The 14,962-nt window shown below is 44.2% G+C and overlaps 1 protein-coding gene across 9 annotated transcripts in view; it reads right to left on the minus strand.

Annotated features, from left to right (window-relative positions):
- The window catches only part of LOC119442095 (sodium/hydrogen exchanger 7), a 69,400-nt gene extending 62,059 nt beyond the window's left edge, over positions 1 to 7,341 (minus strand). For all 9 annotated transcript variants that reach the window (XM_049661893.1, XM_049661894.1, XM_049661891.1 and 6 more), the window contains exons 1-2: positions 6,865 to 7,341; positions 378 to 607 (exon numbers count right to left, since the gene is read on the minus strand). In XM_049661893.1, the coding sequence (XP_049517850.1) occupies positions 378 to 607; positions 6,865 to 7,111 (477 nt within the window). In that variant the 5' untranslated portion in view covers positions 7,112 to 7,341. The remainder of the gene's footprint in view (positions 1 to 377; positions 608 to 6,864) is intronic.
- Positions 7,342 to 14,962: the final 7,621 nt, after the last annotated feature.

Below are 14,962 nucleotides of genomic sequence, written 5' to 3' on the forward strand. Positions count from 1 at the left end.
AAAGTTATAAAATATGCAATTTTGTTTCACCAGTCATAAGAGACCAAACAGTGAACCAAGTTCACAGTACAATTTCCTCTTTTTCAACCTACTCGTAGCCACTGGCCTAAGCTGAGGGAACCAACAGGTAAGTTTGAAAAAAGGAAGACAGATGCGGAATGGTAATGTAGCAAAATCATGAGAACCAGTTAGCGCAAGTTAGCTGCAGCTCACCGTGACAGGTCCACACAAAACTAAATCAGTGAAAGGACAAGCTAAATGAAGGCTCCTACACAGCATTTTTGGCTCAAGCTATATATTTAGCTCAAGCTATATTACATGCATGCAAAAAATTTACACACACAAAAACTTGTCAGAGTCACACACAGATGACTTACTTTCTGGTTCAGTTTTTTGCTCTCGACATCGGTGACCTCGCCTTGGAAGGTGTACGCATAGGTCTTGTTCTCCTTGTGCCCTATGTCGCTCTTGGCGACCTCCAACATCACAAACACATTGTCTGGTGGGACGGCATCGCTGTAATTGCTGCCCTGAACGGGCACCACACGCACATGTGACATTTCAGTCTCCTCACTTGCATATCGCACTATTGCTCCAACTATGAGACCTGCAATCAGAAAGACAAGACAAATATTGTCACTGGGAGACACAGAGAGAGAGATTGGATCTTATGACAGTCAAGAGTAGACAGTAGCATCAGGGAGGTAAGGCCGCGATTCAACAGCACACATTAAAAAGCACCCTTTTAGCACACAGTCTGCCAGCAGTTGGACCTAAGAAACAACATAGCAGTACAGATGTACTAACATTTGATGTCACTGTGTGGGAGAAGAAAATGTGTCACAAGAAAATCTTTCAAAACTTTTGCTTGAGAAATACAGACAGCACATAGAGTCATGTTTCTGTGTGCCATAAAGTGAAGATGATAATAGCGACATAGACTAACATTACTGCCATGGCACCTTGGGAAACTAGCAGTTGCTGCTTTTAAATGTTGGAACAGAGAAATTAAAACACTGAGGACTTGATATTAAGAGACAAGCCTGAGAAGTTGTTATGAATGGTAGCTTGAAAATCAGACTGACCACTGCCACACAAATCGAAGGGAAAGTGTCACAATGCTGAGGAAACCAACACAACCGCTTCTTCAGTCTGGCACATTCTCTAATACACCCTCTAATGTTTTTCAAGAAAGATGGCATGGCAAAAACTACAGATTAAACAATTTTCAGACATACAAAGAGCCAACAGCACACTTTTCAATTGTAACCAATCCCAATCAACCAGTACACTGACAAAAAGAAACAAAATATACTAGAGCTACAACATACTAGTGACTTTTGCCAGTTTACAGAACTTATTAGTTTCCCACATGCCAAGGATGTGTGTGTTCACAAACCTCCATGAAGTTCAAACTAGGCGTTCAACACAAAATAAATGGTTCCAAGAAGCTGCAAAAGCGGTTGCAAGATCAGTACATTTATACAGGTTCTTTCTTGTAGTGTGCCTGTCTGTGGAATTTAAATTTTGGGAGTCAACTAGCTTGTACGCCTTGCAGCATTAACTTTACTACAGTCTAAAGATGAGTCACATGCATCTTCAAGAGACTCTTCTACAAATTTCCAAGTGCGCTTCCCTGCATTGCTTACTTGCATAACTACTGATGTCATCGGTCACATTTCAAGTGAAGCAAAAGCACTAGTTGCACATGCTGGGGCTTGTCCTCATCACAAGGGCCAAACCTACATTTTCCATGTCATACATAAGACAAACTGCGCTCGTATGTGCACATTGCAAAAATGACTACGTCGCCATGAGTCTGGCAAACTACCTAGCAGGAAAGCTAGCTTTACAATTATGAAAAGGGTCTACTGCACTTCAAGGAAGTGTTCTTTTGTTTCTAGAGGGGTACAACTCGCATTTTGTCTAGTATATCATTATAAAGGAAATTAAGGTAAACAGATTTTAACACAATAAATTTATCCAGTCACTTTATGGGTAGCTTTAAAAGCAAGACTGGCAAGAAAAGTCTGTATAAAATGTGCAAAACAAGTCACACATTCCAAAGCTGCATAATCTTTTGGAAATGTTCCCACGGAAGACTAAAGGCCCATGGTATGTTAACAGCTGCACTCAGCCAGTTGATCTCACTCTCTTTAGTATTAAAATGCTTTTGAGAGTAGCTTAGTGCCCCTGCACAGCTGTTGTCATTTCCATCATTTTATGTAAACCACAAGCATTTTTTAAAATATTTATCATGAACATCTTTATCATTACATTACAATGAATGCGAGGACAGTTACATTGGATTCCATAGAAACAAAAGTCCAAATCACAAGAACCCTGTATGTTATGTTTCGTATCAGCCAAAGTTATGTCGCATGCTTTCATCTATTTTTAACAGACTTGTGAAACAAAAAGGCAGTCAATTAACCAGAGCCTGTCATTTTGAGATTAGATAGGGCTGAAGCCTCAATTATGCAGCGCCACAAGTACTCTACCATTTTCTTCCCACATGTCATTCTCTGAGTAGCATTTTGAGTTGGGCTTGTTGGTTATTTGTTACAGAGAAACAGTGCAAAAGAACACTGTGTGTCTTATTTGTGCCTCTCTTAGTTGAAGTGAATCAAACAGCACAAAAGACGGGATGTACAGTGTAGATGACAGACCCAGCGCTGTGTCTGTCGTCTGCAATATATGTTGTCTTTTGCAATGTTCGATTTCGTTCAATGTGCACCAACAAGCCCAGTTCAGCACACTCCTGCATCTCCTTGCCTCCGTCAGATTTCTGAGCTGTTCCCCTGTAACAATCATTATCCGAGTTCTGATACATGTGTCTCTTTCTGTGTGTCATCAATGCAGAGTTCTGGTCTAAAACAAGGTTGTTTTTGTCAAGATCTTTTATTAATTCCACAGAAAACAGAAGGCTTTATAAGTACACAAGAAACAGACATTTCAAACTAACCAACTAGTCACTTTAGTCCTGCCGTAGTGGCTATGGCATTTTGTTGCTGAGCGTGACGTCATGGGTTCAATTCCCGGCCACAGCGGCCGCATTCCGATAGCGGTGGAATGAAAGAACACTGTTTTACTTAGACGATGCAATCGCACTCATGGAGTTTGCAGAGAACTATAGTTTTATTGTTCAAGACGCCCCGCAATCATACCACTGGGTAAATACGCAGGCCACGTTGCACCCAATTGTCATATACTTCCGTTCACGAGAGAACAGTGCAGACATTTCAGTGCAGTCGTTTGTTGTGATTTCATACTGCCTAGAACACAACACAGTTGCTGTCTGGTCATTTCAGAACGAAGTGCTGAAGAAGTTGAAAAATGATCTACCAGAAGTTAAGAAAATTCATTACTTTTCCGATGGTGCAGCTTTTCAGTACAAGAATAAAAAGAATGTCATGAACCTCTGCTACCATAAAAACGATTTCCATTTTTCAGCGGAATGGAGTTTTTTTGCCACCTCACATGGCAAGAGTGCTTGCGATGGCGTTGGTGGAACTGTGAAGCGCTTGGCAGCAAGAGCAAGTATCCAGAGGCCATACAAAGATCAAATACTCACCCCTTATGAGCTGTTTACATGGTCAAAGAGAACTATCAAATGTTTCGTAGCCCTCTGGGTACCCCAAGAAATTATTCAGCAAAACAAAGCTGACCTCACTGGGCAGTTTGCAAGAGCGCTACCATTGAAAGGAATACGGAGCTTTTACCACATCAAGCCTTTATCCCTCTCAATGGTGCATACAGGACTTACATCATACTCGGCAACCCAAGAGTTAAAAAAAGTGACGATATCTGAATGAACAAGCCAGCGAAGTTTTCAAAAGCAAAATATGAAGAGCTTCCACTTGGAGCACGGTGCAGTGTTTTTTATGTGCCTCGTTGATGTCGGCTCTAGCGTGCACTGCAGTGAAGAGCAAGCACGGAGCAACGCTGGTGATGAACGCAAGGACTCAATTTCCAGAATTATTTTCTCGCTTAAAACAAAAATTGTTCCGATTAAACTTTCAGAAATAAATGCCATTGAATTGTACTGTGTAACTTACTATCTTCCATATTTTTACTTGGACCACCTCACTATGCAATTGACGGCTGAATATGCGTCAAAAAGCAAATTTTTTCAAGTTTGCAATTTTTTTTCACACACACGTTATGTTTTTTCATCTCAAACATATTTATCGGCTTCTTCGCCTTCTGGACAACATGGAGAAATAGCTGGAATGACTGCTGTGAAAACAAAATTTTATTTAAAATTTCGAATTTCCACCTTTTTGTACCTTCTTCCGTGTTTTATATTTAAACAAAAGTAAAACAAATTCAGTTCAAGTTCATATATATATAAATATGAAAAACAATCTCTTTTACATGTATAAAAAAGTTTCCTACTCATTGGTAAAAATGCTTATTTTTGACAAATTTTTTTGTTAGACTAGATTTTGTGACCGCTGCAAATTTAAGATGGCGGCCACGGCGTGAAAAAAAAATTTTTTTTTGTCAAAACCAAGCTGGGTTATTGTTTGTCAAAGTAACGCAATAAGTCATGATTTTTTTTAGAAATCGAAGATGGTCGAGCGCAAAGTCTGGATCAGTTGGCGTAGAATGACCCAGATGCATCAACTGAAGACATTCATTATGACCACTATGGGTTCTTCAGCGTGGACGTAAATCTAAGCACACTTGCTTCGGAGGCACTTAGCCCACATCGTAATGCAGGTGCTGCGGCCAGAAATTGCACCTGTGACCCTGTGCTTATCTGCAGAACACCATAGCCACCACAGTAGGTTCCCCCATATTTAACTCGCAAGTCAGCATAACATTCGTTTACAGGGTGTTCATATTTAAGATTTACGGAATTTGAAAAAAAATGCCAGTGGCAGGTAGCATAATTCTTACCACTGAGCTGGGTTATTCGATGAGGCAGATATTAGTAGCACGAGAAATCGAAACACAAATTGGAAACGTTGAGCTGGAATAACCACACATTGTTGAGCTGGAATAACCCAGCTCAACGTGTGGTTATTATCCAGCTCAACGATTTGTGTGGTTATTGCAGCTCAACACTTCCGAAATGTGTTTCGATTTGTCGTGCTACTAATGTCTGCCTCATCGCATAACCCAGCTCAATGATAAGAATTATGCTACCTGCCCCCCCCCCCCCCCCCCCACAGGCAATTTTTTAAAATTCGTAAAACTTAAAAATGAAATATAAGGTATAGTGTCATTGCATACATGCAAACTTCGAGGACCAGAGTGTGTTTGTTTATGGCAACAAACAGCAAAGTGGGCTTAAGTGTATAAAGATCAGCAACAAATATTTAAAGCAATAAATTATTTTGAACACCACAGAACTTTACTGTCTTAAGTGGGAAACTGTATCGCAGGTAGACCGCTAGACCACAACTTCCGAGCATGTTGGCAAAAGTGCTATAGAATGCCCAGCTCATATTACTGCCCTGTTCTTTATATGTCCACGTTTTGTACTAAGATCCGCTGAAAACCTGCACACCTCAATGAAAAATGTGGCAACATAAAATTCAGACAAAGACGCAGCTTTGAAGGGAAAATAACTTAGCTGGTCAAGGGGTGTGGACAATAGGTAGGCAATATTTTACCCTGCCCCCTCTATGCTCGTCGGTGTCTTTTTTCGCTAACACAATTAGCCACAAAAACAAAGAAAAAACACAAAATGCGTGTCGGCATGTAACCAAGGGATTTATGGAAGTTTTCGCAATACTTTGGTTCGCTCAGCTTTCAAAAGTCACATCCACGTACTAACTAAACTTTTATGTTTCTGCCACAAACATAAATTGCATACTTCTAGAGACAGTGGCAGGGAAGTAGATTTAATTTCGTAGACACATTTCCAATGTAGACATAACATACACATATGCAGCCGATGCATGAGTCCAAACGTAAACGACGTCGCGAGAGTAGCTGTATCTGCAGGGGCTGTCGAGGCCTGCATACGAGTTTACATACACCTCGTATGCGCATACATCCTGCCTCACCTCTTCCGCACCCAGCATTGGAATGGCTGTGGCGAGGCGCGGCCAGTGGTTTGACTCCTAGGAGTACGAGGCAACGAGAGCCGCTGCCGAGTGACAGGCTGCCACTTGCCGGCTTATATCGCTCAGCTTACAAGTCAAAGAGACGGCGCTGAAAGCCGCCAGCTGCCGACGCGGCATCGCCGCAAGGTGATCAACGAAACGAACGGTTGCAATGCCGTAAAGGCGGCCGTTATTTTACTTTGCTTCCAAATTTTACAGCCACCTGCAATCGCTGAGCCACTATACTACAGAGGTTGACGATCCCAGTCCGTCCATGAACACAGAATTGCCATAGCAAACGACATCGTGAAAAAGCGGTACAGACGAGCGCAGAGGAGGGAAATGAGAGAGGGGGAGAAGGGGGGCGTGCAACTCGCGCGGCAACTGAGGACTCGAGGCAGAGATTCCAGCCAAACGGCTGTTTCATATATCGAAAAGAGCAAATGTCGTGCGCTTTGTAATGCAGCGCGTCTGCAACGGCACAGATGTGTCGCGCAAGCTCGTTTATCTTGAAGAGCAGCCTGATCCAGATGCGGCACGGGTAGTAACTATAAGAAATTGCTGCACAATATGTAGTTAGGAAAATGCATAGGTATACACAGCGGGAAATCAAAGAGGCTGTCCAATCCTTATGTCAACAGGTATACGCAAGCAAACTGGACGAATGCGATCAACTGAATTCGCAAGTTGCTCTCGGTGATTAATGTAGCCGGCTTACACAGCTTTGCAAATTTATTACCTGACGGTCAGTCAGTTATCAATCAAGGCAACAAACTACTGCATAGACAAACAGACAAGCACTCACCAAACAATATCGCTAGTCCAGTTTCATGGAGAAACCGGGCACGGCGTCGCTTGAACAGCCAAATGATGCACACCGTGAGGATGAGCAGAGAAGTGTAGACCAGGATGTTCACCGTATCAACCCTGTGAATGCTGTGGGCCTTCTCGTCCATTTTAATGTCCATCGGAGCGCTGGCTCGACAAACGGCAACCAGAAACGCCAGAAATGAGGCGGCGAGCGTGCATATTTTCTCTTCTCTGACGGCCATGTTTGTATTTTACTTTGCGGCGGCGTATTTGCCCGTTGACAAATTTTGACGTGATCACAGAAGCTTCAGCGACTCCGTTGGTTTCAGCCGCGCAATTGCTCACTCCGATGTTCCGCGGTGTTTTCCGTTTCCCAGTGGCAAAGCACCGACCGCATTCTTGTCGCGGCACCGACGCGCCACAAACAGATCAATGACGAATGGAATACTTCCCCACGCAACCGCCCATAGCCGAATCGCAATCATATGTGTGCAGCTCCGCACAAAAATAATAAAATTTTATTATTAAACAAATAAACTAAAAATAATAGTTTTAAACACATATAAATAATCTTGATTTATTTTTATTATAAAAGTATTATTATTTGTAAATTAATTTTTATAAATATGCTGCGGGGTATTAATATGGCCCATGCCCAAATTTGTAGTCGATTGCAGGGGAAGCGACAACTGCTGTATGTATAGGCGTTGAAGTCCCTTAGTAGCGTTGTTGAGGCGTCCAAATTCATCTATTCTACATAAGGTAAGTGGAACACTTTATTTAACAATAATTGTCTCGAGCGGCCTGTTGAATACCGTCATTTCACAGGAGTGTCTTCTGCTACCTCAGGAGAAGTTGCGCGGCTTCTCAGCAGAGCGATTGTGATTCTGGTTTCGGTGTCACTGAAAACAGTGCATCGGTGCATCGTTATCATTTAGATAGTGTTCCTAAACGTCGTGCGACAAGCCTCTGTGTTCCGTGTCGGTTCCGATAGTTAAAATAAACTGAAATTTCTCAAAGCCATCCTCCGCTCTCTTCTGGGTGTGTCAAGTGGGCGACTCATCACGTACGCGGTAACACGAGCGGTCTGCTGCGCGTAGACGATTATCGTGCCCATCAAAGGCTTCGTCGCGTTGTATTTGGACACGTGAGACAGCGTATGTGTCTTTTCATTACGTTAAATTCTAATGTCTTTAGAGTGGTGCTGAGAAAAGCTGCTTGTTTCGTTGTTTTCTTTCGTTGCACGTTTGGTTTCTTATAATGATCGCGATTATTATTATTATTAACGCTTCGTTCTTCATTTGCGTCTATTAGGCGCTCATCTTGTGCGTAAACAACGTCAGTAATTGTAATATGTGAGTCATATTGCCACTGTTTGACGCAGGCCTCGCAAGCCCAAGCAGCGCGGCGCGCGCTTGAGTTGACCTTCTACGGCCGGACGTCCTACACACACTTCGCTCTCCTCTCTGCGTCGTCTCGCGCTCATATCCGTAGCTCCGAAAAGGCTGCTGTTCTCATTTCATATGATACTCTGCATGCGACTCATTCCCACACAAGCTCACGATGCTAGGCCACGATCTACCAGTTAAAAAAAAAAAAAAAAAAGTTGACGAGGCACGCGCGCGCTTTGGTCGACGACGTATTTGAACGCAAGATTTATTGCACATCTGTTCTCAATTAGATATTTTCTCCAATAAGTGTAATCGCAGTTTGTTTTGCTCACATATAAACTGTAGCGCGCCGTTATACGTTTATATATGAAGCACGCGCTTAATTAATTAAATGCACGATATGTGGACCGCGTCAACGCGAACGTCAACTATATGCTGGTAGGGAAACAGAATTGTCACTTGGCCGAGCGAGCGCATGCGTGCAGTAGTCGCTGCTCCACTTTTCTTGTGCTGCTCTCAACGTCCATCTGATCATGCTTGAGGGTCCTCGTTCAGTGGCCTCATATTGGTCCTGTAAATCTGTCGTGAGCTGCATTTGTACATTAATTACGTGTAGAGTCAGTCGGCGTCTTCCTTTGCTCCTGCCCTCCCGCGTCGTATGTGTTTGGACATTGTTCAAGAACGTATAAATAGAGCGCGCGAGTCGCTGTTCTCGACACAGTTTTGCGCTTCTTCCGGTTTTGTTCTCCTCTTAGTCGCCTAACGGGTCGCACGTCAGTTTTCTTTCTTCAGCTATAGTAGATTGCTTATCGCGATGCCATCCATATGCATTAAAAGGGCACCAACGCTCGAGAAATATTTCAAGTAAATCTGGATTTGTAAATATATATGTATAAACTACTGAGGGAAACCGGAAATGTCAGTCTTATAAATATCTAGTGCGGTGACTTGGTGAGACAGAAAAAACTGCAGCAGTAAAACAGTGGTGGGCGACGCCACCGTGAAATTCCCGCACTATGGCTAATGGCCGTGACGCCATTAACTTTGACAGCATCTGCTGCGGGTTACATTGCGTTCTAAATGAATGAAAGACTCAACCTAGCTAGTTTTAAGAAATTCCTGCGCACAAAAATGGCACAAACACTGTGAAAATAGTTTGAAATTCGTGACGTCACGCGGATCTGCATGCTATTTAAAGTGAATTAGACGCGCAGCATCAGAAGAAGAAACAACCGACGATAGGGCATTTTCATAGGCAGTTTTCTTCTGATGCTGTGCGTCTAATTCACTTTAAATATCTGGTCGTACAGCAATTAAGTCATACTATAAGATGTATGCGCCGCGGTTCCGGCGTGAAAGACGGACAACTTGTGCCTTCATTTCCTCCACTAAAGCTCGAATAAATGGAACCGTAGTCTTGAAAAACTTCGTTTATCGAAACACATTTAGTGTTCTCTTTATACAGTGTGTTTCAGAAAATGCGTCCGATTTCCTTGGGACTAAGGAAGGTGCGATAATTAAAAGCGATTCTCTCGGAATTGCTTTTACCGCAGAGGCTTACGTATTAAAAATGACTCGAGTTTGTAATTAAACAATCTATTGTGAAAACTAGACTAATGAACTTTTTAACCGAAAGAGTCCGGCGATTGGTTCTAATGCAGCGTTGCAACACTAATGCAAGTCCATCATCCCAGGAGTTCATCCATAAATCCAAAAAAGCTGACGCTGCTAATTTCCGCCGCGTGATGAATTCCGGCCATTTTTCACGCAGGAAACCAAGACTAAACTAACAAAAAGCACAGCTGTCATGGTCTTAGTAGACAACCGTGACTGACAGGACTGTACGCCTCACCGTTGGCCGAGCGCGAAACCGGCGAAATCTAGTTGTCCTCTCTCTCTCTCTCTCTCTCTGCGTGCGTGCGCAGAAGCATTTGGTGCTGCTCTGTCATCAACGTTTTGTCAGCATCTGCACCGGGGCTGCAATTCTAAGCAATTCAGGCTCTTATATATATATTCTGAGCGAGCTGTTATATTGCTTGTCATGGGGAGCTCTGTCATGGGATGCATGATGTACCTTCCACAACAACCTTTATTCCGGGCGCACATTGTCAAATTCCCGCGCGACAGCGACCGGCCGAGTCAAGGCATTCTCAGAGGTCCGAGTCTATCCACACGGTGGAGTTTGTCTAAAAGCAGTACGTTAGACGGATGTGTTTCTCACTTATGGTGGGGAGGAAGGGTGCAGTTGCTGCTGTCCGGGATCACATCAGCAATGGACTGACGACTAACTGGAGTATAGAGTGGCGCATATACATCTGTATACATAAATGATATATGCTTGCCAACTCTCCGGTCTGTCGCGGCGTGACAGCTGTGAAATTGACCACCTGCACTTTCGGCATACTGCGGCGCCGCCGCGTTGACCCGTGCGGTATCGACGGGCCTGCTCCAGTCACGTTCCGCTTCTCGCGTGCGATCCAAGCAATCAATTTCCCGGGGCACTGGCAGCCGGTGCCGGTAACTCAATCGACCACATCGGTGCTGCCGCGAGCGATACACGGGTCGCATACCGGAGCGGGAACAGGAGTACAGCACGGTCGTCGTTTGCACCCCACAATGGTAGCAGGATTGCTCAGAGGAGAAACATCAGCAACTCCCCTCCGAGGATCTTCGTTCAGATGTTTCCAAGAGCGTCCTATAAGCACTTGAACGCGAGAAAGACGAGCCCACATATGTCCTCGTACACGATATGCCGTTTCGCCCGTCAGTTCGTTGCACATACTCTCGCGCAACATGTGGTCGTGTGCGATTAGCTTGCAAAAACGCAGATAACGCTATAGAACGTCTCCATGCAGACGTGAATGCACTATCGCGTTTAACATGAGTTGCAACACGGGAGCCGGTAGACCACGGGGCCCCGATACGAATGATTTGTGATCGTTTACAATAATAATAGCAGGTATACACACCGCCATTTTTCTTAGTGAAGAAAAAAAAATGGCAGGTTCTGAAGGGCCGTAACCAGGGGGAGGGTTATGGCTCTGCAATCCCCCCCCCCTCCCCGAAATTATTGCAGCGGCAATATTCTAGCATGACTTACACATCTGTCATTTCATGTATACGCCAAAATATATATTATATTTATACTGTTAATATTGGTTAATTTAACCCTTTTGCGACCGCAACATTCGCTCGAATTATCCGAAAGGTCGAATTAACAAAAAGCGGCAAAATAAATACAATTTTTTATTGAGTTGAAGGATAGTCATGTCAACTACTTCAATGCAGTATTACAATAACTATACATATGTCTTCGTCGGCCAGACGCCCACAGGCCACTACACTTTCGTCGGCTGCGACAAAATTCTAAACGAGACATCGCGCAGGGCACAGCGAAAGTCGTTATCATCACTGCAGGACAGGCTCCTGCCCTCACTGTCGTCGCCAAGGGATGCATGCAGTAGCACCGTCGGCTGAATTCATTGTGTTTAAAAGTTTTTAGCTCGTAACCGGCTGCGCACATGAGGGGTCGTCGGTGAGGGCCGAATTGACCTTTCGTGTTCGAGCTAAACGAGTTTTCCTTCAAAGGAATGTATGATTCCTCGTCGGGATTTTTCCGTGCGTTCGAATTAAGCGAAAAGTCGAATTAATCGAGATCAAATAATGGGGAGTCGACCGTACTATTACATTTCAGCGATGTGCTCGATTCACGTGCAATATACGCCGCGGTATTTCTGTGGCTAGGACGTTGCATTGCTGCCGGGATAACGTACAACCATTCCAATCTGTTTTTATTCCAAATCCGCCATTAGCCCTCAGTGATAGGTCAAAATAGCCCGGGCTCAGCCCAGATGGGCGGGCCCCGAGTCACCTTGACCTATCACGGAGGGCTAGTGGCGCTTTTGGAATGCAAACAAATTGATATAGTTTTACGTTACACCGGCCTTGGCTCAATATCGTGGGTCCGGTCCCGGCGCGGCGGCTGCATTTGGATGGAGGTGCAATGCGAAAACGCATCGTGTACTTAGATTTGGGTGCCTTTTAAAGAAACCCAGGTGGTCATAATTAATCCGGAGTCCCCCACGACGGCGCTCCCCATAATCGTATCGTGATTTTGGCATGTCACCATCATCAGCCAATATTTATGTCCACTGCAGGTCGAATGCCTCTCCCTGCGATCTCCAATTACCCCTGTCTTGCGCTAGCTGATTTTAACTTGCGCCTGCAAATTTCCCAACTTCATCACCCCACCTAGTTTTCTGCCGTCCTCGACTGCGCTTCCCTTCTCTTGGCACCCATTCTGTAACTCTAATGGTCCACCGGGGATGTATGTAACCTTTTTGACATGTAAAACCCCATAACTTTTTTTTTTCGCGCGCAAAAATAAATTAAATTTCAAAATGGCCGCTGCTGCTTCCACAAAACCCCTATTCCTGGGTGCGATACTACAGCGCGTCGAAGTCACGCAACGATGACAAGTGCGGAACCGGGATGCAGTGCTGTTCAGAGATCTGGAACGAAAAGCACGACAGAAAAGCGACTGCAATGGTGAAGATCGCGCTTGTCGAGTTCGTTGACACCGGTTCAGTGCAGTGTGCGCGGTCGCCGTCCCGTGCGACACGTCGGTACTGCCACGTAAAACCCAACTGCGTATATTTGCGAAAGGTGTACCGTACCGTCCGTAGAGGTGCATTGAGGTCGCGCAGTGCGCGTAGTGACCGCCGTTTAGCGAGTGTGAGAGATAGAGAACAAGCTTTACTGATAAGAAACCCAACTCCGGGCCTATTGTCTCTTCAGTCGGCCAGGTCAAGCCTCACCAGTGAGGAGGTGAGCTGTATAGTCGGCGAAGGAAAATAGAGTTGCAGTAGAGCTTTATAAATGTTTGCAGATTTGCTTCTTGTAGCGCAAAACACACACACACACACACACGGACGGACGGACGGACGGACGTAGAAGAAAAACGAAGAGACACACAGGCGCTAACTTCCAACATCGATTTATTTCCGGGACGGACGCCACTTTTATAGCCTCACTTTTTTCACTCGCTTCACAAGCGCGTGTCTACTGACACGGTATATGATAGTCTAATGTACTTGCAGACTAAGGCAAGACAACAAAGCACATGGCAAAATCATAAAATGACACTTGTAGACTAGGCAGAGAAAACTATGTTTAACGCATGCGCATGAATTCAAACTCCTCCTTGGATAGTGACAGGGACGATTTGTCCCTGTATACGTGATCACCGTATATCAAATGTTGGCAACGCTAGCTGCCGGAACAACGCCCTAAACGAGACGCTCAGCTGCCTTTTGTGCTGTTATGCGATCAGGTTGTGAACCAATGCATTTCGAGCCCCGATTTCCCCTTTTCCACCCTCCCACGTCACGTTTACTTGACAAGATGTCAAAAGACTGCCCGTGTGGGCCACGTGGTTGGGAGTTTAGTAAAGTGCCACAAAGCTTTTTATGCTTTAATGAAGTTTACATATTAAGGATATGCTGTTTCGACAGCACACTTCGCATACCGGTGCTTAGTTTGCGCTTAGAGCTCTCTTTTTAAACACCGCTGCAGGCTCCGAGCCCTGAGAAGTCAGAAATAAGAGGAGCACATGTATGTTCGGTTCGAGATAATCCGTATGCCCTGGATACAGCGCGCTGTTAGATTTAATGAGGGCGGACGTCTCCGTCATTTGTAATGTTTCCATACAAATCACATTTGCACAACACTCGGACAGTATGCGCATGTCGGGGTGCAGGTCGGTGGGGAGGTTTGTAAGGCCTTGTCATTCTTTCCTGTTCGTCTCTCTCTGACTCCTCCCTTATACTTTACATCTCGGCACAAGCGTTTGCGAAGTCTCTGAGCCCCTTTAGACGCTGTGTGCACAATTGTGCACGTCAATGTACTATACATCAAAAGTAAAAGCCAATGATGGAAATAATATTTAAAACATGTCGCATGCATATTGAAACACTTCTGATCGAACTTGTGCAGAAAGTTACAATAATAAATGTATAAAGTGTTAGTAAAATTTGTAGGAAGGTAGGTGGTTGGGTGTCTGCATGCTATCAGTGTCAGTATCGCTTTTCACAGTGATACTTTTCAACAGGCATACTTTTCAAATCTGGACATATTATTTCCAAGTATGCTAGACATGAAAATATAGTTGTGCTCTTATCTGACGTTCTTGTAGAGAATTATCGCATGAAGTCCACGTTCTGTAAACCTGACAAAACTCTCTCAAGCACTGAAAATTCTTGATCGATTCAGCAGCTGTACGCTTTTCATGATTCTGAAGACACAGTAAATGTGCTAAAACTAAATTTTCAATTGACTAAATTAATTGGCGCCTGAAGCAAACAAGCATACCATCATCATCATCAGTTATTTGCCCTTAAGGGCCCCTGATGGGCATTACATAATGGGGGGGGGGGGGGTAACAAATGGTAACCACGGGTCACAAAGATAAAACACATTAATACAGATTGCAAAAACAGGTAACACAGTAAACACATGAAAATGAAAAAGCCGATAAAAATGGCTTACTACTGGGGCTGTGGACAACACTGGTGTAATAATAACTGTTTTAATTTTACAGAATTTGTTTCATTGACGATACCCTCAGGAACTACATTCCAATCCGATATGGCAGTCGGCAGAAATGATTTATTGAAAGCGTTAGTTGAACCATGAATGCGTTGA

The sequence above is a fragment of the Dermacentor silvarum genome, chromosome 2 (genome assembly GCF_013339745.2).
Source record: "Dermacentor silvarum isolate Dsil-2018 chromosome 2, BIME_Dsil_1.4, whole genome shotgun sequence".
Classification (NCBI taxonomy): domain Eukaryota; kingdom Metazoa; phylum Arthropoda; class Arachnida; order Ixodida; family Ixodidae; genus Dermacentor; species Dermacentor silvarum.